Consider the following 20254-nt stretch of genomic DNA (forward strand, 5'->3'; position numbering starts at 1 on the left):
TGGACTTGTATTTTTTCAGACTTCAGTGTTTTCTGATGGTTTGGAGTTTGTTTTTAAACTGATAATATTGCAGATAGAGATACTAAAGAGGTATACTAGTCATACATTAGCAGTATTTATAACTCATGGTCTGTTAACCCCCCCCCCCCTTTTTTTTAGAGCAAAATTATTAGAAAGTGAAGCAGTCAACGAAAATCTTCGACGCAGCTTGTCAAGAGCTTCAACAAGATCCACGTACTTTGGTGGACCATCAACATTTTCTACTTCTATGCTTTCTTCAGAGAAAGAGACAATGGAAATTCTAGATATAGCCAAGAAAGACCTAGAAAAATTGAAAAAAAAAGAAAGGAAAAAGAAAAAGAGGTGGTGTATGAAATCTTCTCTTTTATAATGCTATTTATTTATATTTTATTAGTAAAAAGGTACATTATCTAGCTGCTGAGACTTTAAAATTCATTTGTTATTGCTGTGTGGGTTTGGATCCTGAACTACTGTTCCCACAAATCCTTTTATGCATTGAAATTGTAGGTGGTTTTCTCTTGTATCTTCTCATCCAACAAGTTATGCAGTATTTGTAGAATGAATGTCTCTGATGTAATGAATTTTTATATGTTTTATATAGTTTTGCATAACTGTAAAAGCACAGGTAGTTTCCATAATTATTGATTTTTTTTAACACATCTGAAATTCAACAGGAGTTTTCCAAAAAAAAAAAAAAAAAAGCATATTTTATCTACCATGTGATAAAATTCAATGAAACAGCTTTCTGAAAAAAAGATATTCTGAATAGCTGGGAGTTCTTTGGTAGCTCTTGGAATGGCTTCTTTTGCTTTCTTCTGCTTTTATGAATGTTTTTAATTTGATGTTTCCTACTTCACTGCAATACCATGCTTTGCTATTTTTTGCTGTCCAGTTCCTCATCTAGTAAAATGCTCATAGACATTGATATAAATGCCTGTTCAGACAGCAGTTAATACAGCAAGGATCTGTTCATTTACTCCAAGACTTTGAATTACCTTGAGATCTTTTCTTTTTGCTTGAAATTCTCCATGCTTCTAATGCTTCTAATCTATTACTTTTTCTACTAGTGGCCCTTCAGACTTCTACAAGTTAATGGTAAAACTAAAACAGTACAAGCCTGAAATAGTTAACTTAGAAAGAAGCTTTGGGGTAGTGAGACCTGCAAGTTTGGGTCCTATATCCGTAAATCCATTCGCCACAGGAATGCTTGACACTTGTAGAAAACACTTTAACTAGATTCTTTCTTTGCATCTCATTTTTCAGTAAACTTTCATACTTTTATGGGGATTTAGATAGGTTTTTTTGTTTGTTTTGTCTCATGTTTGTAGGTACTAGAGAGGGGAAGGGAAGTATTAAGTGAAGTCAGCAGAACGCTCCGGCCTCTGTTCAGCCAAACATTTCAGTATGTGCTAGAACTGTAAACGTATGAGCAGAGAGACGTGCTTCCATGTGGTTCAACACACATTTTAAAGTCAAGCATGCGGTGAAATGTATTGTTAGATTGGAGCCAGAGTATTTAGTACTAGACCGGGTTGTGTCCAGAAGACTAACACAGGTTACTAGATATAGCAAATAAGTATCCATTCTTGCAAGAGATGATTACTTGAAGAAAATGTTTGGAAGTTTTACCCCACATACATATTAAGTAAAGAGTGTGGGTGACCTTTTTCTGAAAGAGACATCTGTAGCCAGTCACACTAGTTTACACCAGGACAATAAACTTGTGAATTTGGTAGCCTAGTGGTCTGATCCAGAAGTAGGGACTACTTATCATAAACTGTATTTGGGATCACTTATATATCCTAGAAGTTGTAGCATCATAGAGTAATTTCAGTTGGAAAGGACCTCTTGATGGTTCAGCCTCCATTTTTAAGCTGGTCTTGTGTTCTGTAGAATGGGATCATAGTTGTTAGAGTGCTGATAACATTTGAATGGCCCATCTACAGCCTGCTTGGTAATAAATATTTATAAATTTCTGAGATGCACATGTTAGGGGAAAAATTCCTTGGAAATGAAGAAACGTCAGAATTTGAGGGACTATACATACAGCCTGTCGTACTTGTTAACTGCCTCTATCCAACTAGTGAAATGCAAATCCTGTGCTCAGGAAGTGCCATTCTAAATTTTTCTTCTATTGCAATTTTAGCATTTGGCAGCGGGTATGTATTGCAAATGGGCAAATTACCCTGCAGTTTGGTAGGATTTTTTTGCTGTACTCCTGTCTTCTACAGGCATTTAGCTGCTTTTCTGTACTAGCGCTTTCTTTTTGGGGTAGCCATTCTTTTAAAGTCATCTGACTAGCATTCTCCTATTAAAATTGGATTTGGGAAGCCCAGTTAATAGTTCTGCCCTATCTACTACCTTTCTTTATCTTCACTTCCTGGTTATGGGTCAGTGAGATGAAAGGTGCATGATATTAGATACATGTAATTTATCCGAATTGTTGCGAGATAGCCTGGACAACTAAGTGCTGGTTTTTGAATGTGCAGCAGGTATGTACTGCTTTGTATCTGTAGCCTTCAATAAGCATCTGTCATACTGTCTGTCAGAAACTGTTTGCACAGCAGTAATGTTTTGGCTACTGAAATACTGACATGCTTGACTGGAGTGTTACACAGGCGCTGTGACCTACACACAAGAAGCCCTGGAGCGAATCGTCCATGTCCCTTTCAATCATTAATCAGACTTACATATCTTGTAACCTTTTTTGACTACTGGCTTTTGACATCCCTAACCTTTAATAAACTAAATTAGTGACATAATCACATGGGGTTCAGCATGTTAGCTCCTAAATGATACAGAAATAAGAAGGCAGGCAGTGGGAAATAGAAAGGCAGAAAAAGCTCTAGCGTAGACCTTAACTCATATTAGGAACATGAGGTAATAGTTCTTGAAATGTAAGTCATTTCTACATTGAAGTCATGCGGACATTTCTTTACTGCTACACCCCCCTTTGTTAAAGAAGAAAAACTGAAAGTAAAAGTACTAACATTTTGTCCATTTCATTGCTTCTGATGTCTATTTTTTGTTATTTTTTTAAAAATAACAAGCAATCATTGGCATATACTTATTGAATCCCAGACAAATAAACTGCAGCTTTCTGTTTTTTATTAAAAAAATATTGCAGTTAGCAGTTTTTTACATGGATTATATTCAGAATATATAATTTAGAATGTTATTATAAAAAAATTCTCACTACTATTTTCTATTACAATATACTGTCAGCATATATAAAACTAATGCATTGTTTTTTGTGGCCTGATGTGTTTCTGAGGATATATAGCTTCGTAATATGGTTCAAAGGTGGAACTTTCTGAAGTTTTCAGTATTTTATGTCCTTCCAATCTTAAGTGTTTAGCTTTTTAAGTGGCGAAAGTAAAGAATGTTTTCAGAACTCAGAGTTTTTGAAGCCCCATTAGAAATAATTCTCAAAGTGATATATATTTTCTATATCTAAAACTTCTTCATTAGTTTAACTTGAATTTATAGTAGTTGAGAGTGACAGATTAGTTAACCTACAAATGCTTCTTCTTTATTCTCTATTTACTTTCCAACTGTGCAAAATGTGTTACCTTTTTACAACTTATTGTCTCTTGATGATATCTTTTAAAATTTCATTTTAAACTCCACAAGCTCATATATCATTTTTTTACCTTCTTATCACTTTTGCTTTTCACTGTCTGTTTTGTCCTTCATTGGCTTGGCCTTCCAATACTGTACCTCGTGCTTTTGAAGGCTACAGAAACTTGAGGAAAGCAGTCAAGAAGAAAGAAGGTTGGAATATTTCCCAGGTTTTTAATTAACTGTCATTTCAATAATCGGTTATTGTACATGAAAAGAAGTGGGTAGATTCATGAGTACTTTAGGAGTAGTTCATTTGGCTGTCAAAATTCTGTCCTCTATTTTGCCTTTCAACAAATGTTTTAGCAGGAAGAAGTCTCCCTTGTAGAAATGAGGTCAACTTTGGGATTGTACAGTGTTAGGCAAGCAGTTGTGGGGTGGCAGCGCCTTTGGGAATCACTACAGAATTACAGACATTTCATTCTTGCACAGCCTGTATGGAGTGAAAGGCAGGAGGAAGGTGCAGAATATCATATGATATGAAATGTATAGCAGGCAATATACTACAGTAGTAGTATATTACTTTGGTTTATTTGGCATTTAAGACCTAGAAGGTCTTGAACCTTCCTGCTTCAATTAAGTCTGCTCAGAGCTCCTTTAATCTCTTGCAAGCACGCGGCTGAAGCCTGGGCCACTCTTTCAGTTCACTTTCAGCCAAGGTAGTAGATAAATTAGTTAGTCACAGGGGGCAGTGAAGTTGAAGGCTCTAGAAGGAGAAGGATCATCTTTGTGAACACTAAATACTATCCTTAAAAATTAAAGGAGCTTTTATTTTTCCACTGTCTACTTTGATCTAAAAAAATGTGAATTCATGCAGAATGATGATTAGTAGATGCATGTTAAGGAGAGGGGCTGTAGGAAATAAGATACTAAAAACTGTTAAAATACTATGTATAATTTTTACCTGAATAAGAATTTTAGAATTCTATCCTATGAAGTAAGTATTTTGTAGAGAAGTATTAGGATTGATTTTTAGGATTAAAGTTGCAGCTATTGCATTTCTTTATTTTGCATGCTGCAAATGCCAGCAAACAGTACAGTTTGCTGTACTGTTCTCTGCTGTTCTCCGCCACAGCCGTTGGCTCTCCCTCCTCCTGTCTTCTCCCCTTCATTAGGTAGAAGACAAGTTCTCTATAGTGGTGAGCTCTGGACCGTGTACAGGCAGAAGGGTCACTGAGGATTTGTCCCAGTCTACATCCAGATTGCAGCTCAGATCTGCTAACACATAGACCTATTAGTGAACATAAAACAAAACGTGTTGGGGACTGGGTGAGATGAGAACCTGTGGAAATGAGATTGCCTGGTTCTGTGTTCCTGGTTTGACATTTATTTCCTGAACAAATCTGGTCAAGCCTTTTGCTTTCAGCCTCGCAGGCTGCTGTGTGAATCATTTTGTCGTGGAGGGAGATGTGGGTTTCTGGTGCATCACTTACCCTGCTGGAGCAGTGACTGCACAGACTTGCCAAACTTTTAGGTGGCTGAAGTTGTGTGAGATGGAGTTCGCATTATGTGATCCTAGTCATATTTTCGTAATTATTGCCCCCAGGGTGTCTAACCCTGTTCTATCACAATTTCCTATATCTCTGAGGTAGTTTGGGTTTTGCATGTGTAGTGCTAGAGAGATAGACATTTGATCCCTGATAATTTGCAGGGTGTCATCAATTTGCGGATTTTAACATTTGCCTGTAGGATCTCAGCTGTGTACTTAAAGAATCCTCCTAATAGCTAATTCACCAGTCCTTTTAAAAAAAACCCTGTTGTAATTTGCATAAACCATCATTACAGCTCAGGTTGTCAAGAAAGGAAAGAATAGAAAGGTACTTGACATTTAAATCATAGTCTAAAACCCAGAAGCGTGGAAATATACTAAAATGTAATCTTAATCTTTGGGAAAAGTTTCTTTTTGAGACAGACAGTCTTATTACAAAAATTCAGTATTTCTTGATTCTTTTTGTTTTTGTAGCAAAGCCTGTTTGAGCATTCCTTCGATGACCAGGTAGATTACTGATCCAAACAGCAGTTATAATGTGATAAATTAGGATATTGTTTCTTAAGGTTTATGTCATTTTTCAGATGATTGTAAGCATGGTAGACTCTTACAGCTTGAGAGTGCAATAATATCAGTTGATATGTATGTTATACTTGCACACAATGTTCTTGCTTTGTCTGGGTGCACTACAACTTCCATGCAAAACGGATACTGCTGTAGTAGATAGAGATTTGTATTCTGGTTGTCCCAGCTTTGCGATACAGTGTGAAACAATATGGCAGTTGTTTACATTATTGTGCAAGCTAAGATCATGTAAGAGAAATTGAGCATGATTTTGTTATCTGCAGGAGTCTGGAAGTTGTGTTTTACCCATACCCAAGCTTTGTACCTTTGACTAATGGCATTTTGGTTTTCATCTTTACTTGGAATTTTGAGTTACTGGTTTGGGGAATGGGAAGTGCTCACAGTTTCTGTTTATGAATATTTCTTTTCTGTGCCTCTTCTGCTAGTGTTAAAGAGGAGAACACAGATAATGAGCAGGAGAAGAAAGATGAAAAAGGCACTTTGGAGAGAGAGAATATTGAATTGGAAGCAGTAAGTATTTAAAAGCTATTGTTTTGGTTTATTTGTCCATTGATGTCTGTTCAAAGATTTACAAGGAAACTGGAATGGATCAGATGAATTCTGCTGCTTCCCAGTGATAATCACAAGTGAATAAGGGATGGAAAAGTGTGGATATTTTAATCTCTATTATTCTATAATTAATCTCTACACTTCATACATTTTATAGGAGGAAATTCAGGATGCAAGTGATCATGAGGATGAAGAAGAAGAAGAGGAAGAGGATGAAGATGACATGGAAATTGTTGAAAGCTCAGATGAATCAGATTCTGACTCTGATGAAAAAGGTGATGTCAGTGCAAAAGTTTGTAGAAGTTTTGGTACATGTACTATTTGTTATTTCTTTTCTTTTGTTAGGCAACATAGCATCTTGGCAACCCACTGGCAGTAATGATCTGTGGATTGTATGTCCTGTGAATTCTTTGTTGGTTATGGCCTGAAAGTATTTAATGTGCATCTGATCAAGTGTTCATACTGCCGCTTAAAATGGACAGAAGGATGCTTGATAACACACTTCTTAGTTAGTTAGAACATCCAAAGTATGAAGTTTTAAGTACTTTTTTTTTTTTTTTTTTTTTTTTTTTTTTTTTTTAATGTCTCAAGACTATGACCATAGTTTTAGCTTCCATTTGGGTGCTTTAGAAATGGGTAGAATTTAATTTTTGAGAGGCTGGAACTCCATGGACCTTCCTCATTTTGCAGAGATTGTGGCTTTTTATGTAGAAGCATCAACAGTGGGCATACACATGGCATGCAAATTAGGACTGGTACAGAGTCAGAGACAACATCACCAGCAACTTGGCTAATGCAAGTTGGGGCAGATGAGCAAAGTGTGTGGATTCTTCCTTGTTTGTGAGTCAGATGAACAATTAGCAGGGGTTGCAGAACCTGGAAAAAAAATCCCCAACTGATATTTTCATTCTGGAGCACATAATCATGAAGCAAGAAAGGACCCATTTCACCAATGAAATTAATTTAAACTTTTTTAAACCTATTGAATTGGTTAGTCCTTTTTCTTTACTTTTTCCTCCTATTTTTCTCTTTCTTTTCATCATTCCATTTCCCTGAATGAGCCAGCCCCTCTCTTCTCAGGAGTTTGGCTGTATTTTTCTAAGAGCTAAAGAAAGGAGAGCCTCCCCTTGGAGGCTACCAACAGTCAAACTTTCCTTCCATAACCTGCTGGGTTTATGGATGAAAGTTATTTTGCAGCTCTGAGGTGACCGAAGCTTGGCAGGCTATGTAACTTTCTTGTGGGAAAGGGCAGATCGTTGGTGTTGGGATTATAACATATAGGCAACAATGATCCAATGGGAGAGATACCTGTCCCTCCTCTATCCAAGTTCTAGGATGGAGAGTGTTTACGGAGGAGACTTTTTTTCCTGAACTGCAGATAATGGTTTAGTTCGCTGCCTTCTGTTGTGTGTAGAACTCCTCTATGTACAGTTAGACATTAGGAAATCACCCTAATATTGCAGCGGGTATTGGTGTGACATTTATGTGGTCCTCACTGTTATCTCCATTTTTAATTCTCTAAATCTCTTTATTTTAGAAAATTATCAGGCTGACTTAGCCAATATCACCTGTGAAATTGCCATTAAGCAAAAACTGATTGATGAACTAGAGAACAGCCAGCGAAGACTGCAAACCCTGAAAAAACAGTATGAAGAGAAACTGATGATGCTACAACACAAGATTCGAGACACTCAACTTGAAAGAGATCAGGTTCTTCAAAACTTGGGTAAGAAGTACAATTTTATTTAAATCTAAGTGTTGTGTAAGATCTTCAGGTTGAATTGTCTGCTGCTTCCCTTGCTTCCTTTTGCAAGTGTGGTAAGAAATTGCAGAAAACAGAAACAGGTTTGTACCCGTAATGCCAGTGAATCTCACTTGGCTCATCTTAGTTTCTACCAGAATTGAGAAAAAGAATTTTTTTAAAGATAGTTCCTGGCAGGCATTTGATTTGGTTTAAGGTGCATTTCTAGTTTTCTAGGAACTCGGATTTTCTTTTTACTTAATCCTTGAGATAGTCCCTAAATTGAAAGTTCTTTTCCTCTCTACCCTCTCTCCTTTCTTTTGACTTGCATAAAATAAGAACGAGGATCAAAGTTGCCTTTCACAGATGATTTACTGTCCAAACTTGTTCGAATATGTATTAGTGTTAAGAAAAGCTGAAGGGAATTCATGGTCTGCTGCACTCAGAAAAGTGAACTACATGCCAAGAATTATTAGGAAAGGAATGTGGAGAAAAACATCATTATGCTGCTTTGTAAAATCTGTAGCTTACTCGCACCTTGAACAGCGTGTGCGCTTCCCCCCTCCCTTACTGCCACTACCAATCTCAAGAGAGAGAGAATAGAACTGAAAAACATTTATGACTGCCCCCAGTCAAAAGTCTGGAATGGCTTTTATGTAATGAAAACTAAGTTAGGCCTTCTCAGTTGACTGAGGGAAAAGAATTGACTGAGGGAACTGTACATGATAGAGATCTGTATGTGGTATGGAGATGCTAGTAGGGCTTGAGTGCTTGCTGTTTCTTTTGGTGCAACATGAGGGGCATGGAATGAATCTAGCAGGTGGTAGGCTCAGATCAAGCAGAGACATTGTTAAGGTTTGAAGCTTTTTGCTCTAGGAATTCATGCATGTTAAGAATTAACAAGTTTAAGGAGAGGTTGGTTTAAGGAGATGTAAAAATTAACTCTGGCTCTGGAATTTTTGAGCCACAAATGTTTGAGGGTACCTCCTATTCTCTCTAGACACTTGGAGGTTTTAATGTCTGTAGTTGCATAAAACAGAGGCCTACAAGAGGAGTGGATAAAAGTGAGGCTACCTTGCTGAGGTACCTGTGGAATGTCTGTTGCACACAGTGCCTCTGCCTCAGTGGGACCATGGACCTGACATGGAAGTGTACTGGGGGAACTGTTTTTTGGTGTTTTATATACTTATATATGCTTCATACCTACATATTTTATATGCTTTTGCTTTTCCCTTACTCTTCCATACACCCTCCCTGTTGATCAGTGTTAGAAATGGGATACTAGGCCTGATGGCTCTTAGGACCCAGTTTGGCTGTTCTGATAATCTTGTGTACATATGCGTGAACAACTGTGCGGGTATCTGTGTCTTCACGTACTCAGATATTTGTTATCCAGTGCAAAGAAATCAGAAGGAAAGTGTTAATACTTGATCTCTTATCCAAGAAGGCATACAAGATGGAAATTTCGAAACAGTGCAGGAGACAGGAGCTAGGCTAGATGCAAATGAAATCTTTCAAACATATTGTAGATAATGCTAAAAGCAGAGGAAGTGGTCATCAGCTGTGGCTGACAAAGTGAAAATGTTCTAATCAAAAGCAGATAAAGAATTCCCTTTTTTTCTTCAGGTTCTGTGGAGACCTATTCAGAAGAAAAGGCAAAAAAAATTAAGTCAGAGTATGAAAAGAAACTCCAAGCTATGAATAAAGAACTGCAGAGACTTCAGACAGCTCAAAAGGAACATGCACGTTTGCTTAAAAATCAGTCTCAATATGAAAAGCAGCTGAAGAAACTGCAGCAGGAGGTGACAGAGATGAAGAAAACCAAGGTATATTTCACTATATCTAAGTGTTGTATAATGAGTATTTGTTCACTGGAAAATGTTTATTTATCCACCAGACAGCTGTGTCCTTGCTGTCAGCTGTTCAGAAGACTGAAAACAGAATGGACACGAAGACTAAGCTACTCTTATGTGTGTTGGGGGAGGGGGGTCCTTTTAGGTTTAATGAACAGAAATTACTGTATCAAATTTGGCAAAGCTTGCACTGCTTATTACGTGTTATTCATCACTGAGTGAAGAAGACAAACTGGATTGAGGAGGTAACCTTGCTAAAAGCAGGTAGAATACTGGAAGATGGCAGTTTGAAGAAAAATTGCTATATGAATGGGGGGGAATAACACTTGAATGTAAACAGCTTTTCTAAGTATATTTGTGATGACTACTTTACAGGTTCGCTTGATGAAACAAATGAAAGAAGAGCAGGAAAAAGCTAGAATGACTGAATCTAGAAGAAACAGAGAGATTGCACAGCTTAAAAAGGAACAGCGCAAGCGAGAGGTGATTTAACAGATAAAGAACTCATTTGGAATAAGTATTTATCATTATGACGTGCACTCATATGCAGGCATATGCCCTGCTTATATGCAGGCAGATATTACATACATATTTTCACCAGTCAAAATGCACCTAATTTGATTTGATTTCTGTCATAACTCAGTTCTTAGTTTCAGGTGATAAGTACAATGGAAAATAGAAGGCTTATTAACAATGAGTATCAACATTATTTTATTTGTGAATCTTTGCAAAACTGTTGCTACTGCCTTACCACACGCCAGTCGTCTGTCTCTTTGATAGAGAATTGCTATGTTGAAGCATTCTGTCATAGAAGGAGCACAAAAACTTTCTTCATTTCACAATAGCTTTGCAAACTTGTATTTGAATGTAATGGTTTTGGTTTTTATATAATAGATTACTTCTGGCAAATGATAGAGATAATATGAGCTGTTTGTATTTTTTCACAGCATCAGCTCAAGCTTCTGGAAGCTCAGAAAAGAAATCAAGAAGTTATCCTACGTCGCAAAACAGAAGAGGTATTGTAGTAAAACAATACATGTTTGAAAACAGAATCATATTGCGGTTTCAGGGAGAAGTAGTTGTGTTTTTGCATTCTGTTGTTCCAGGTTACAGCCCTTCGTCGGCAAGTAAGACCTCTGTCTGACAGAGTGGCAGGGAAAGTGAGTCGGAAACTGAGTCTGCCTGATCATCCTATTCAAGAACCAAGTTCTAGTTCCTCTGTTGAGTATGATGGTTCGAGAACAGCAGCACAGCAGAAGATGAGAATTCCTGTTGCAAGAGTCCAGGCGTTATCTGTAACTGCAACAAATGGAACAGGGTAAGGATTAAAACTGTTTAGGTCTTTCTAAAGAGAACTGAAAATTGCATAGACTTTATAGCCTATATTCTTATGAGGGTACATATTGTAATAGCTGGTATTTTTCAAACTGCTTTCAAGTAATTCTCATAAAATGGGCAATATTGGAAATGCAATTTGAGTTTTATGAATTTAAGACAGTGTGGAACAATGTGAAATGTCATTAAAGACAAGTCTCATTAAAAAAAAAAAAACCAAATTTCAAAATGCAGTTCACCTGTTTTTAAAGAAATGTCCTTGTTGGTCTAATGTCCACAGTGTTCTTAAGTATGAAGAAAATCTTGTTTGGAAAAAACATATATTAGATTTATTGATGACCTTCCACTGTGGTTTGAAGCAGATTTCTTTGTTTAATAGATAATGATTTTTAGGTGTCTTCTGATTTCTGTAGTGCCTCATATAAGATGCCACAGTTTTCGCTAACTGTTTTTCAAATGCAAAATATTAGAGTGCAGTGGAGTTCAGGGTTGAGTGCAGATAAGGGTTTGGTACAATGACAGACTGCAAGACATTCTTAAGTTGTCTGTAAAAAAGTGTTCTGGCCTGATCACTTCCATATTCAAATTTGTGTTTCACTGTTTGCTTTGACTCAGCTCTATGTCTGTCTTGAATTTATCACAGAAAGAAATATCAGCGGAAAGCAGTGACAAGCAGAGTTTACTCCTCAAAGGCAGCAAGGATGAAGTGGCAGTTACTTGAACGAAGAGTGACTGATATCATTATGCAGCGGATGACCATTTCCAATATGGAAGCAGATATGAACAGGTTACTTACGGTAGGTGATGTGCTGTTTGCTATTGGGTATATCGTCATGTGAAATAAAGAGAGCGACGTACATTTACATTTGCTGTAAATGAATTGCTTTGAAGTTGGCATAAGCAAAGCGACTTGGACTCTATTGCAGTCAACGAAGAAGCTCTTAGCTCCAGTGAGCTTTTGGACCATGGGGTTGCTATGTGTAGTAATAAATAAAAGCCTATTAATGGGATGATGTGCAGATATGTTCATATATTCACCTATATAACTTATTTCTTGCTGCAAAAATCCTGATGTAAATTATAGCAAGGAAAAGAAAACAAAACAAACAAAAAGGCATTTAAATATCTTAAGTGTTTGCTCATTGCTTTTTATGTAATGTTATGTCTTTGGGGAAAATAGCAACGTGAAGAACTTACAAAAAGAAGAGAAAAGCTTTCAAAGAAAAGGGAGAAGCTCATCAAGGAAGGGGATGGCAGCGAAGCAGATAGAAATGTCCAAAACATAAATGAGGAGATGGAATCACTAACTGCGAATATAGACTACATTAATGACAGCATTTCTGACTGCCAAGCAAACATTATGCAAATGGAAGAAGCAAAGGTAGGTCAAATATTATTGTAACTAATGGTAAAATGAAGAGAAGGAGGAAAAAAAACCAAAGCAACTGTGCTAGTCTTGAGAATGGTTTCATTTAGAAATGAATTTTGTTTTGGTTGTATAATTGTTGAACCAGGAAGTAAAAACTGGTGAAAATTTAAGTGAAATCTGAAATGAGCATCTTTTATAACTGAATTTTCAGATCTGAGTTTTAGCATTTATTGTGTAATACAAGTTAATATTGCAAGGCATTTAAATGTCAAAGCTGATATTTTCTATTCTACTGGCATTAAATTAATATGATTTGGGGGACTGAAGGTTACCAACTTGTACCAACTCTTCCTGCAGCTGTTGATATGTTTCTACTCCCTTATATTATTTTTGTGTATATTAAATATATTTAAGGCTTTTTGTATGTGAACATTATGTACATTCTTTAATGTATCAGTCCTATTACATTTGGGTGTATATTCTGTTATGAAACAATGACTTTTTATTACTAAGGGAGACTTTTCAAGCAAAGCTGCTGCTTGTTTGGCACTGACTTTTCAAGTAGTAATTTAGTAAGCTAGATGAAGGTATGGTAACTATCTGTTATGATTGATGTAGAAATTTGAATGTTATCAAAAGCAGTGAAACCCAGATGTGAAAACTCTTATAACGTATACCATAGTATACATGATCTATCATGAAGAATCCACCGATACAATCTCCTAGATCTCTCAGTTTCGACTTCATGCTGCTGTGCACTGTAATACTGATTAGTACTTTTATAAAGCAGAGATCCCACCTTAGGCTAGTTTGTGCCTTAATGCATGTTTTTCATTACATCACCAGCAGCTTGACCGCTCTACTTGCATCAGGGTACCGTGAATTTTAGGCAGCATAGTGCAGTGTTACAGGACTTCACAGTATCAGTAAAAGAGGAGTGAATGGAAGAGAATTACTCCAAAGGGTGCTAGAGTGGTATATACTGACTGGTGAGAATAACTGGAACAAAATGATGTTTATTTTGGAGAGGAAGAGACTGGGGGAAAAGTCTTCAAACACATGGAAGCTGCAGAGACTAAAGGAATATGCTATTTTCTGCTTCCGCTGTGAGTACCAATGAGATTAGTTTATAGAAAGAAAAGTCTGGGTTAGAGGTTAAGAAGAGCTTTCGGGACCAAAGAAATGTAAGCATTGAAGAGCCTGGGAAGGCTGCAGAGTCTGCACCATGGAATGTTTGTGGAATAGGTTGGAAAAGCATCTGTCAGGCATGGTTTAGAGATACCATGGGGATGAATTAGGTGATGTTGCAACATCCTCACTGTTTCTATTTTTTACGATTAGTGTAATGATAAAAAATGCTGCATTTTTTTTCACCATCTGACTGTTTTTATTGTTGTATGTGTAGGAAGAAGGAGAGACCTTGGATGTAACAGCAGTGATCAATGCTTGCACTTTGACAGAAGCTCGGTATTTGCTTGATCACTTCCTCACAATGGGTATCAATAAGGTAATGCAGGAAGTGAAATATGTGTGTGCCAAGACTGTGCCATTTATCAGGGGTGGGGCTGTGCTGATTTACAGGCAGACTTGTGTGAATTTACACTTGTGGAAAGTAAGCCGGTCAAAGCAAAGCTGGCCAACACTCTTGAGTTGTCCTGGTTCTCAGTGTGAAGGCATTTGAGAGCTGTTATCACCTTCAATGTGTTGCCTGTTGTTCATCCCCCAGAATATCCCACTTCTCTCAGCCAAAAGTTAGTGCTGTTATAAGAATAACATGAGGTAATTAGTAATCACACAGCTAATGTCTTTTCATGTTTTTCATTACTGTCTTTAAAAGGAAAAGAAAGTAGGCTTCTAATGGAGCCTTCCAAAGTAGGCTCAGGATATTTTTAGGATACTGATTCATCCACTTTCTTAAAAATATGCACTATTTCTTTTTGTTTGTTTTAAAGTGGGATAATTTGCTGATCCATGGCACACTTCAGTCAGACTTCTGCTTTTCAGTAGAGCAAGATGGGATTTTTCTTAACACTCTGGGAAATAATACTTTCAAAATGAGTATTTGGTGGTTTGTAATCATGTGCACATGTGTATCACATGCTTTTGTTCCAGCTTTTGTCTGGAGGAATGGTTCCATGCTGAGTGTTGCTGAGTTAAGCGTAAGATTTCCAGGCTACTGAAATGGACTTTGGCTCAGTCCCACTGACCAAGTCTCTCTTCTTGTTTTGTGTACTTGATCTATCACTATGCAGGCTAAGGCACTCTAAAAAGAAGTTTGAAAAAAAATCTATATTCCCATAATCCCACTGGCATCTGCAAACTTCAATCTATTGATTTTTTTCAGCCCTTGGATGGGTTGATTGGATGCCAGCTTCCTTACAGCAGAGCTAGCATATGAGAGAAGCGTCTCTGACTTATTCTACCTTTTAACAGTTTTTCTTATAATGATGAAAAAACATTATGTGAAGATTTCTCCTCTCTCTGATAAGTAATTAACATATAGAAAAACTGAAATTGTCTTTTCTTGCAAAGTTGGTCATGCCTGCTTTCTGTTTTACTGTTTTTTCCCACAAACAAAATGTATCTATTGCGATGTTCTTTTAGTTCATGATAAACCAAAATCTAAAAAGTAAGTCTGTAGTTACACACTTATTTCTCAAGTGCTAGTGCTCAAAGCCATTCCTTATCCTCCAAGTCTCTCAGAAGATGCCTTGTACCTTCACTTTTCCCCTGTTTCTTCTGTATGGAAGGCCTTCTCTAAATTTCCTAGACTATACTTTCTCTAGCTAAAAAAAGTCTCACTAATTCATGAGTCTAGGGAAGTTTCCTTAGAATGGGTTCTTTGTTAAGGTAGGCTATGAAAACTTTCAGCAAAAGCTGAATGTTCACTGAGTGGTTCTGTAGGAAAAGTTACTCTTCTGGGTTTTCTTTTTTTTTCTTTTTTGTTTATTCCAGAGTATGATAGGTAATGGATAGAAAAGGGTATTTGTTTGTGAAAAATCAGGGTGTTGATTTTCAGGTACTTGCTGATCTTGAATATATGCAAAAAGTCTACAAATTGTGCTTGGGACTCATGTCTGAGTTAGCCACTGGATGCATGTTTGCAAGTAGAGATTGAGGAATGTAACTTAAATGAACACTAAATGGTCACTCCAAAAAAAAAATGACATTAGGACTGACGTGAAAGGAATATTACGGTGTATATGTTCTTGTTTGTGTTCTTAGTTTTTAAAAAGTTTTGGCAATTCTCATTTTATAACTAATTAAAAGGTTGTGTTAAAGTGTTTGTCATCTTTTCCTTTATTTGTTTTCTCTCTCCTAGGGTCTCCAAGCAGCCCAGAAAGAAGCTCAGATTAAAGTTCTTGAAGGACGTCTTAAGCAGACAGAAATTACTAGCGCTACTCAAAACCAGCTGCTGTTTCATATGCTAAAAGAAAAAGCAGAGTTAAATCCTGAACTTGATGCTTTGCTGGGTCATGCTTTGCAAGGTAATTTTGGAATCTTATATTTTAAATAGTTATCTGCATGCCATATTTGCCTTTTGTGCATGTTGTACTGGGCATTCTAGGCTGTTCTTTTCTGAATAGATGCTGTATTTTAACATCTTACATTTGAACTCTATTTCACAATCCATGTGCATGCATATCATTTTTAAGTATATCTGCTTAGCAGTGGAATGTGGGAAATAATGAATCTTTTCATTATTGAGAATTTAAATTCAAATAATTCGCTTGTTATTTTTACAAAAGACTATACACTTACAATTTGATGTAATTTTAACTTCTGACTATAAAATTCTAAGTGTTTAATCCTATTCGATCATAATACATTAGTGATTTTGAAGGTGGTATTGTATGTCTGTTACGGCATCTATTCTATTTCTCATGAGATGATATTAAGAAAAATATAGGATACATTTCGGTACTTTTGTTTTATTTCTTTTTATAAATGGATATGTTTTGATTGGAGTGTTGCTTTTGTTTCCTTGTTGCTGTTGTTTACACAGACCTAGATAGCATACCGCTGGGTAAGTATGTTTAGCTTTCTGTGTACGATACAGTTGCATGAGTTACTAATTCATGTTCACTAACTGGTGCATCTTAGAATTTGTGAGCGTGTGAAGTTTGCATGTACTATTCTGTAAACGTACTCATCATCACAGGCTTACAAAGCATTTCTTCCTTTTTGATACCACCTGTAGCCCTCATGATAGTTAGATTTAACAGTTAAGAAGTGAACACAGTAAGTAGAGCTGTAGATCAAATTTCTGAATTATTGTTTGTGAACCAATAATATGTTCAGACTACATAAGGTTATTTTATGATATATTACTGCTACAGTTGTGGCAAATTCAACTCATCTTTTTTTGTCTGACAAAAAGTAGTTCTTAACATGCATCTTATTTTTAACTTTTTGCAGATTGCTTCTTTTGTAATGTAATTGTTTTGCAGAATGCTGATTCTATCTCATTTTTTCAATTGGGTTCAATTACTGGCTTCACTAACTTTGAGGAGATGGGATCTGTAATTGTTATTGCTTTTAAATGACTCCCAAATAAACGACTCAAATTTCCTTCTCTGTTTTTCTCCTGAACACAAAACTGGCTCTTTGAAGCTTAACGGAAGTGTTCCTGATGTCAACAAAAACTCCTTTTGTATAGTCTTGTGATACTTCTAATCCCATTAAGTTGTCCTGCGCTAGTTTGCATAGACACCTGAAACATTCCAAAAGCTCAAGATTTTGCCTTAAAGCAGACAGATGATCATGCGGTACAAGTTGGTGTGAACTGTTACAGCTTTACTGGCATCCTGACAGGTGACAGCAGCTGGAGGTCTGCCTCAGGGCATGTTGTTTCCTATGGCTGGTATTTATTCAGGAATATCAGCTGTTATTAGTATCATGGTTTATATAAAATTAAAAACTTAATGTCTGTGTGCTCTTTTAAGCCCCTATCTGAGTGAGAGCAATGCTTCTCCAGGAAGTCAGCATTGCATTTTCTTTAGCTGTGGACAGGCTTTTACTTGTTAACAGCATCTGGCACAGTGAAAAGACACTTGTTAAATGCATTGAAATAATAGCTCTATCATGAAAATTTTGTTAGAGTATATCTCATTAAAGAAGCTTTTTAACACTTTGCAAGCATGAACTGAGGCTTTAAAAACTCCCAAGCCACTCAGAACTAAGTTAACACTTTATAGGAAGGAAACTGGTGTATCTAAACTGAATGTGCTGTACTAACCTCTGGCCACACTGAAATCCAAACTGTTGATAGTCTGTGTTTTGTAGATCCTTAGTGGCTAAACACTGTGAGCTGCAGGGAATTCAGGAACCGTTCAAGTGAGGCTTCCGGGCTGGGAAGTGCCAGATGATCCTCAGGGAACTCTGTTGGTGCAGAGGCTCCTTGCTAATCTGACACTATTCCCAGGGGTGGAAGTGGGTGGCAGGAGATGCTGAGACTGCTTTCACCAGGCTGCCTGAGACCTCAGCAGCAGTACCCACTCAGCTCCATCCCAAGCAGAGTAGTTGCACCTCCAAGGTGCTTTTCATTAGCTGCTTGGGAACTGCTCCCTTGATTCCTCCTTTCAGCTCTGAAATCTGTAAGTTCCTAACCGTTTGAGCATATTTGACTTGAAGAAGTTTGGGCATTTGCTGTACAGTTGTGTATCTGTGGTAAGGTGTAGACCTATCAGAAGGTTTCAGTTTGCAGCAAAATACATCACAGGCTCAGGTTTTCACCCACAGAATGGGCTTCAAATGCACACCTACCTTGTGTGTGGATAAACCAGTTGCTGTCTGCTATCCCCTCTGCTCTTGTGAAGAGGTAACATGACCGTGAAGTTGGCTCCTGAAGTGTTACTGGAGTGACTCCTTTCCAGAGCATTGTGGGAACTGCTTTTCTTTCCCATTCATGACATCTGGACATTCTTAGATGTGACTCACAGCCATGTATGGGCAGAGCTTGAGAGAGCAAGTTGAATATCGTTTCCTGGGATGAAATGTGCTGTTCTGTGCATTGCAATTGTGCTGTTCACACCAGTTGCCTCTGCATTCTGCTTATTTTCATCCTCAAAGCTCTCTGCTGTGCTTTGGTCATCTCTGCTGCTCCTCATGAGCAGTACTGCCTTCACTAGCCTTTTATCTCCTCTCACTTAGGAATTCATGCAGATATTGCTCTTCTGCCTCTCTTCATTTTTTCTTGTTGGTCTGTGTGCTGGTTTCTACTTGGGGGCTTCCCACAGTCTTCCTGTGCTGGACTGCAGACAAACCCAAGAACACCACTAATACAATGCATCAGCTCCCCTGAGTGTAAGCCCACAGTGCACAAATAAAATCTTCTCTTTTGTGGCTGTCCCACACCTTCTGCTTCCTTATGTTACCTGTAAAGGTGGATTGCAAGTTCTTTGTGACAAGGACATGAAGTAACATCACCCTAATATGAATCATATATTAAAAAGAAATGCGTTTATTTTACTGATGGTGCTTTGATATCTCACTAGAAGGAAAAGTATTCTGGATCCCCTCTTCTGCAGAAGACGTGGAGTAATAACATATATGTGAAAGGTTTAATGTAGGCTCAAATCTAGAAGAAACTTGGGGGTACTATTACTTTATGCTGTCTTTTTTATAATACTGTTATATTTTTGATAAAGAAAATTACATTGTTAAACTAATACAGCAGTTGAGTACCTCTGAAGTGCATTGTTGGTTTTAGATTGAGGTATACTTTGGACTTTTCAGGAAGTGTTTTTGGATGTAGCATACACAGGAAGGCAGCATTTTGTTTTATTTTCTTCATACCCCCTCAGAATTCAATTGGAGACTATTTCTTTCCTCCTTTTTTCCAAAGCATGGACTTGGATTTAAAATGTATACATGGTCAAATTATTTTAATAGGAGGTACCAAATATATTGATTATGTGCCTTATATATGGTATCTATCTTCTGTCAGAAATTAAATAAATACATTTAATGCATCTCTAATAGTAAAAAAGAGATGTAGTGGAACTTAATTAGGATGTTATTTAATCCTTAAAATTGCATGACTATGTTCAAAATAAGGGACTTTGCTTGCAGTAGTGTATTACCGATATTCTTATGTTTAGAATGTGTTGTTAGAATAAAATGAAAATAAAGGGATGTGTTTTCTCCTACAGTTTCATAAAATTCAGGGGCTCAATTGTTCTTTTCTATTTCTGGCTCATAGGTATATAATTCTATAATACAAATTTTGTATTTAAAACTGTTTACAGTTTGGAACGGATCGTACATATGCCCTGTACTGGTTGATTTAACTTAATGTTTTGCCCCATTTGCATGTACATGTGTTAATCTGATGTCTGATAGTGTTAGTGTGTGACATGCATGCTGGTTTTCTCATCTGTGAACAGGTGTGTGTACCCATTTTATTTCAGGAGCATTTCTACTGAACAGCTTCTTCCTTTTTATATGATTAACCTCAATACAATTAGTCTTTTTTAGGAAGCTGTTCTGTAGTATTAAATGGTGTTATCATCCTGTTCTGAAACCTAAATGCTTATATGCTGATCAAGTTCTCGCGTCCCCTCAGCCCAAATGGTACTGTTCTATATAAGTTGAGGCTGAGCCTCAGCTCATAAGCGGTTTAAAAAAGGATTTTATTTTCTTTATATATAATATATATAAAATATATATTTTTACACACACACACACAC

General features: G+C 37.0%; 1 protein-coding gene across 8 annotated transcripts in view; it reads left to right on the forward strand.

Moving 5' to 3' along the window:
* The window catches only part of KIF21A (kinesin family member 21A), a 241115-nt gene that overhangs the window by 196955 nt on the left and 23906 nt on the right, over window positions 1-20254 (forward strand). For 4 of the 8 annotated variants that reach the window (XM_064505918.1, XM_064505941.1, XM_064505948.1 and 1 more), the window contains exons 12-25: window positions 160-363; window positions 3757-3795; window positions 6142-6226; window positions 6423-6540; window positions 7803-7991; window positions 9633-9832; window positions 10235-10342; window positions 10807-10875; window positions 10966-11177; window positions 11838-11991; window positions 12375-12575; window positions 13969-14070; window positions 15886-16051; window positions 16570-16590. In XM_064505918.1, coding sequence (XP_064361988.1) covers window positions 160-363; window positions 3757-3795; window positions 6142-6226; window positions 6423-6540; window positions 7803-7991; window positions 9633-9832; window positions 10235-10342; window positions 10807-10875; window positions 10966-11177; window positions 11838-11991; window positions 12375-12575; window positions 13969-14070; window positions 15886-16051; window positions 16570-16590 — 1868 coding nt within the window. The remainder of the gene's footprint in view (window positions 1-159; window positions 364-3756; window positions 3796-6141; window positions 6227-6422; window positions 6541-7802; window positions 7992-9632; window positions 9833-10234; window positions 10343-10806; window positions 10876-10965; window positions 11178-11837; window positions 11992-12374; window positions 12576-13968; window positions 14071-15885; window positions 16052-16569; window positions 16591-20254) is intronic. The other 4 variants (XM_064505928.1, XM_064505962.1, XM_064505925.1 and 1 more) reach the window with 3 other exon arrangements.

This window comes from Dromaius novaehollandiae, chromosome 1 (assembly GCF_036370855.1).
Source record: "Dromaius novaehollandiae isolate bDroNov1 chromosome 1, bDroNov1.hap1, whole genome shotgun sequence".
Classification (NCBI taxonomy): domain Eukaryota; kingdom Metazoa; phylum Chordata; class Aves; order Casuariiformes; family Dromaiidae; genus Dromaius; species Dromaius novaehollandiae.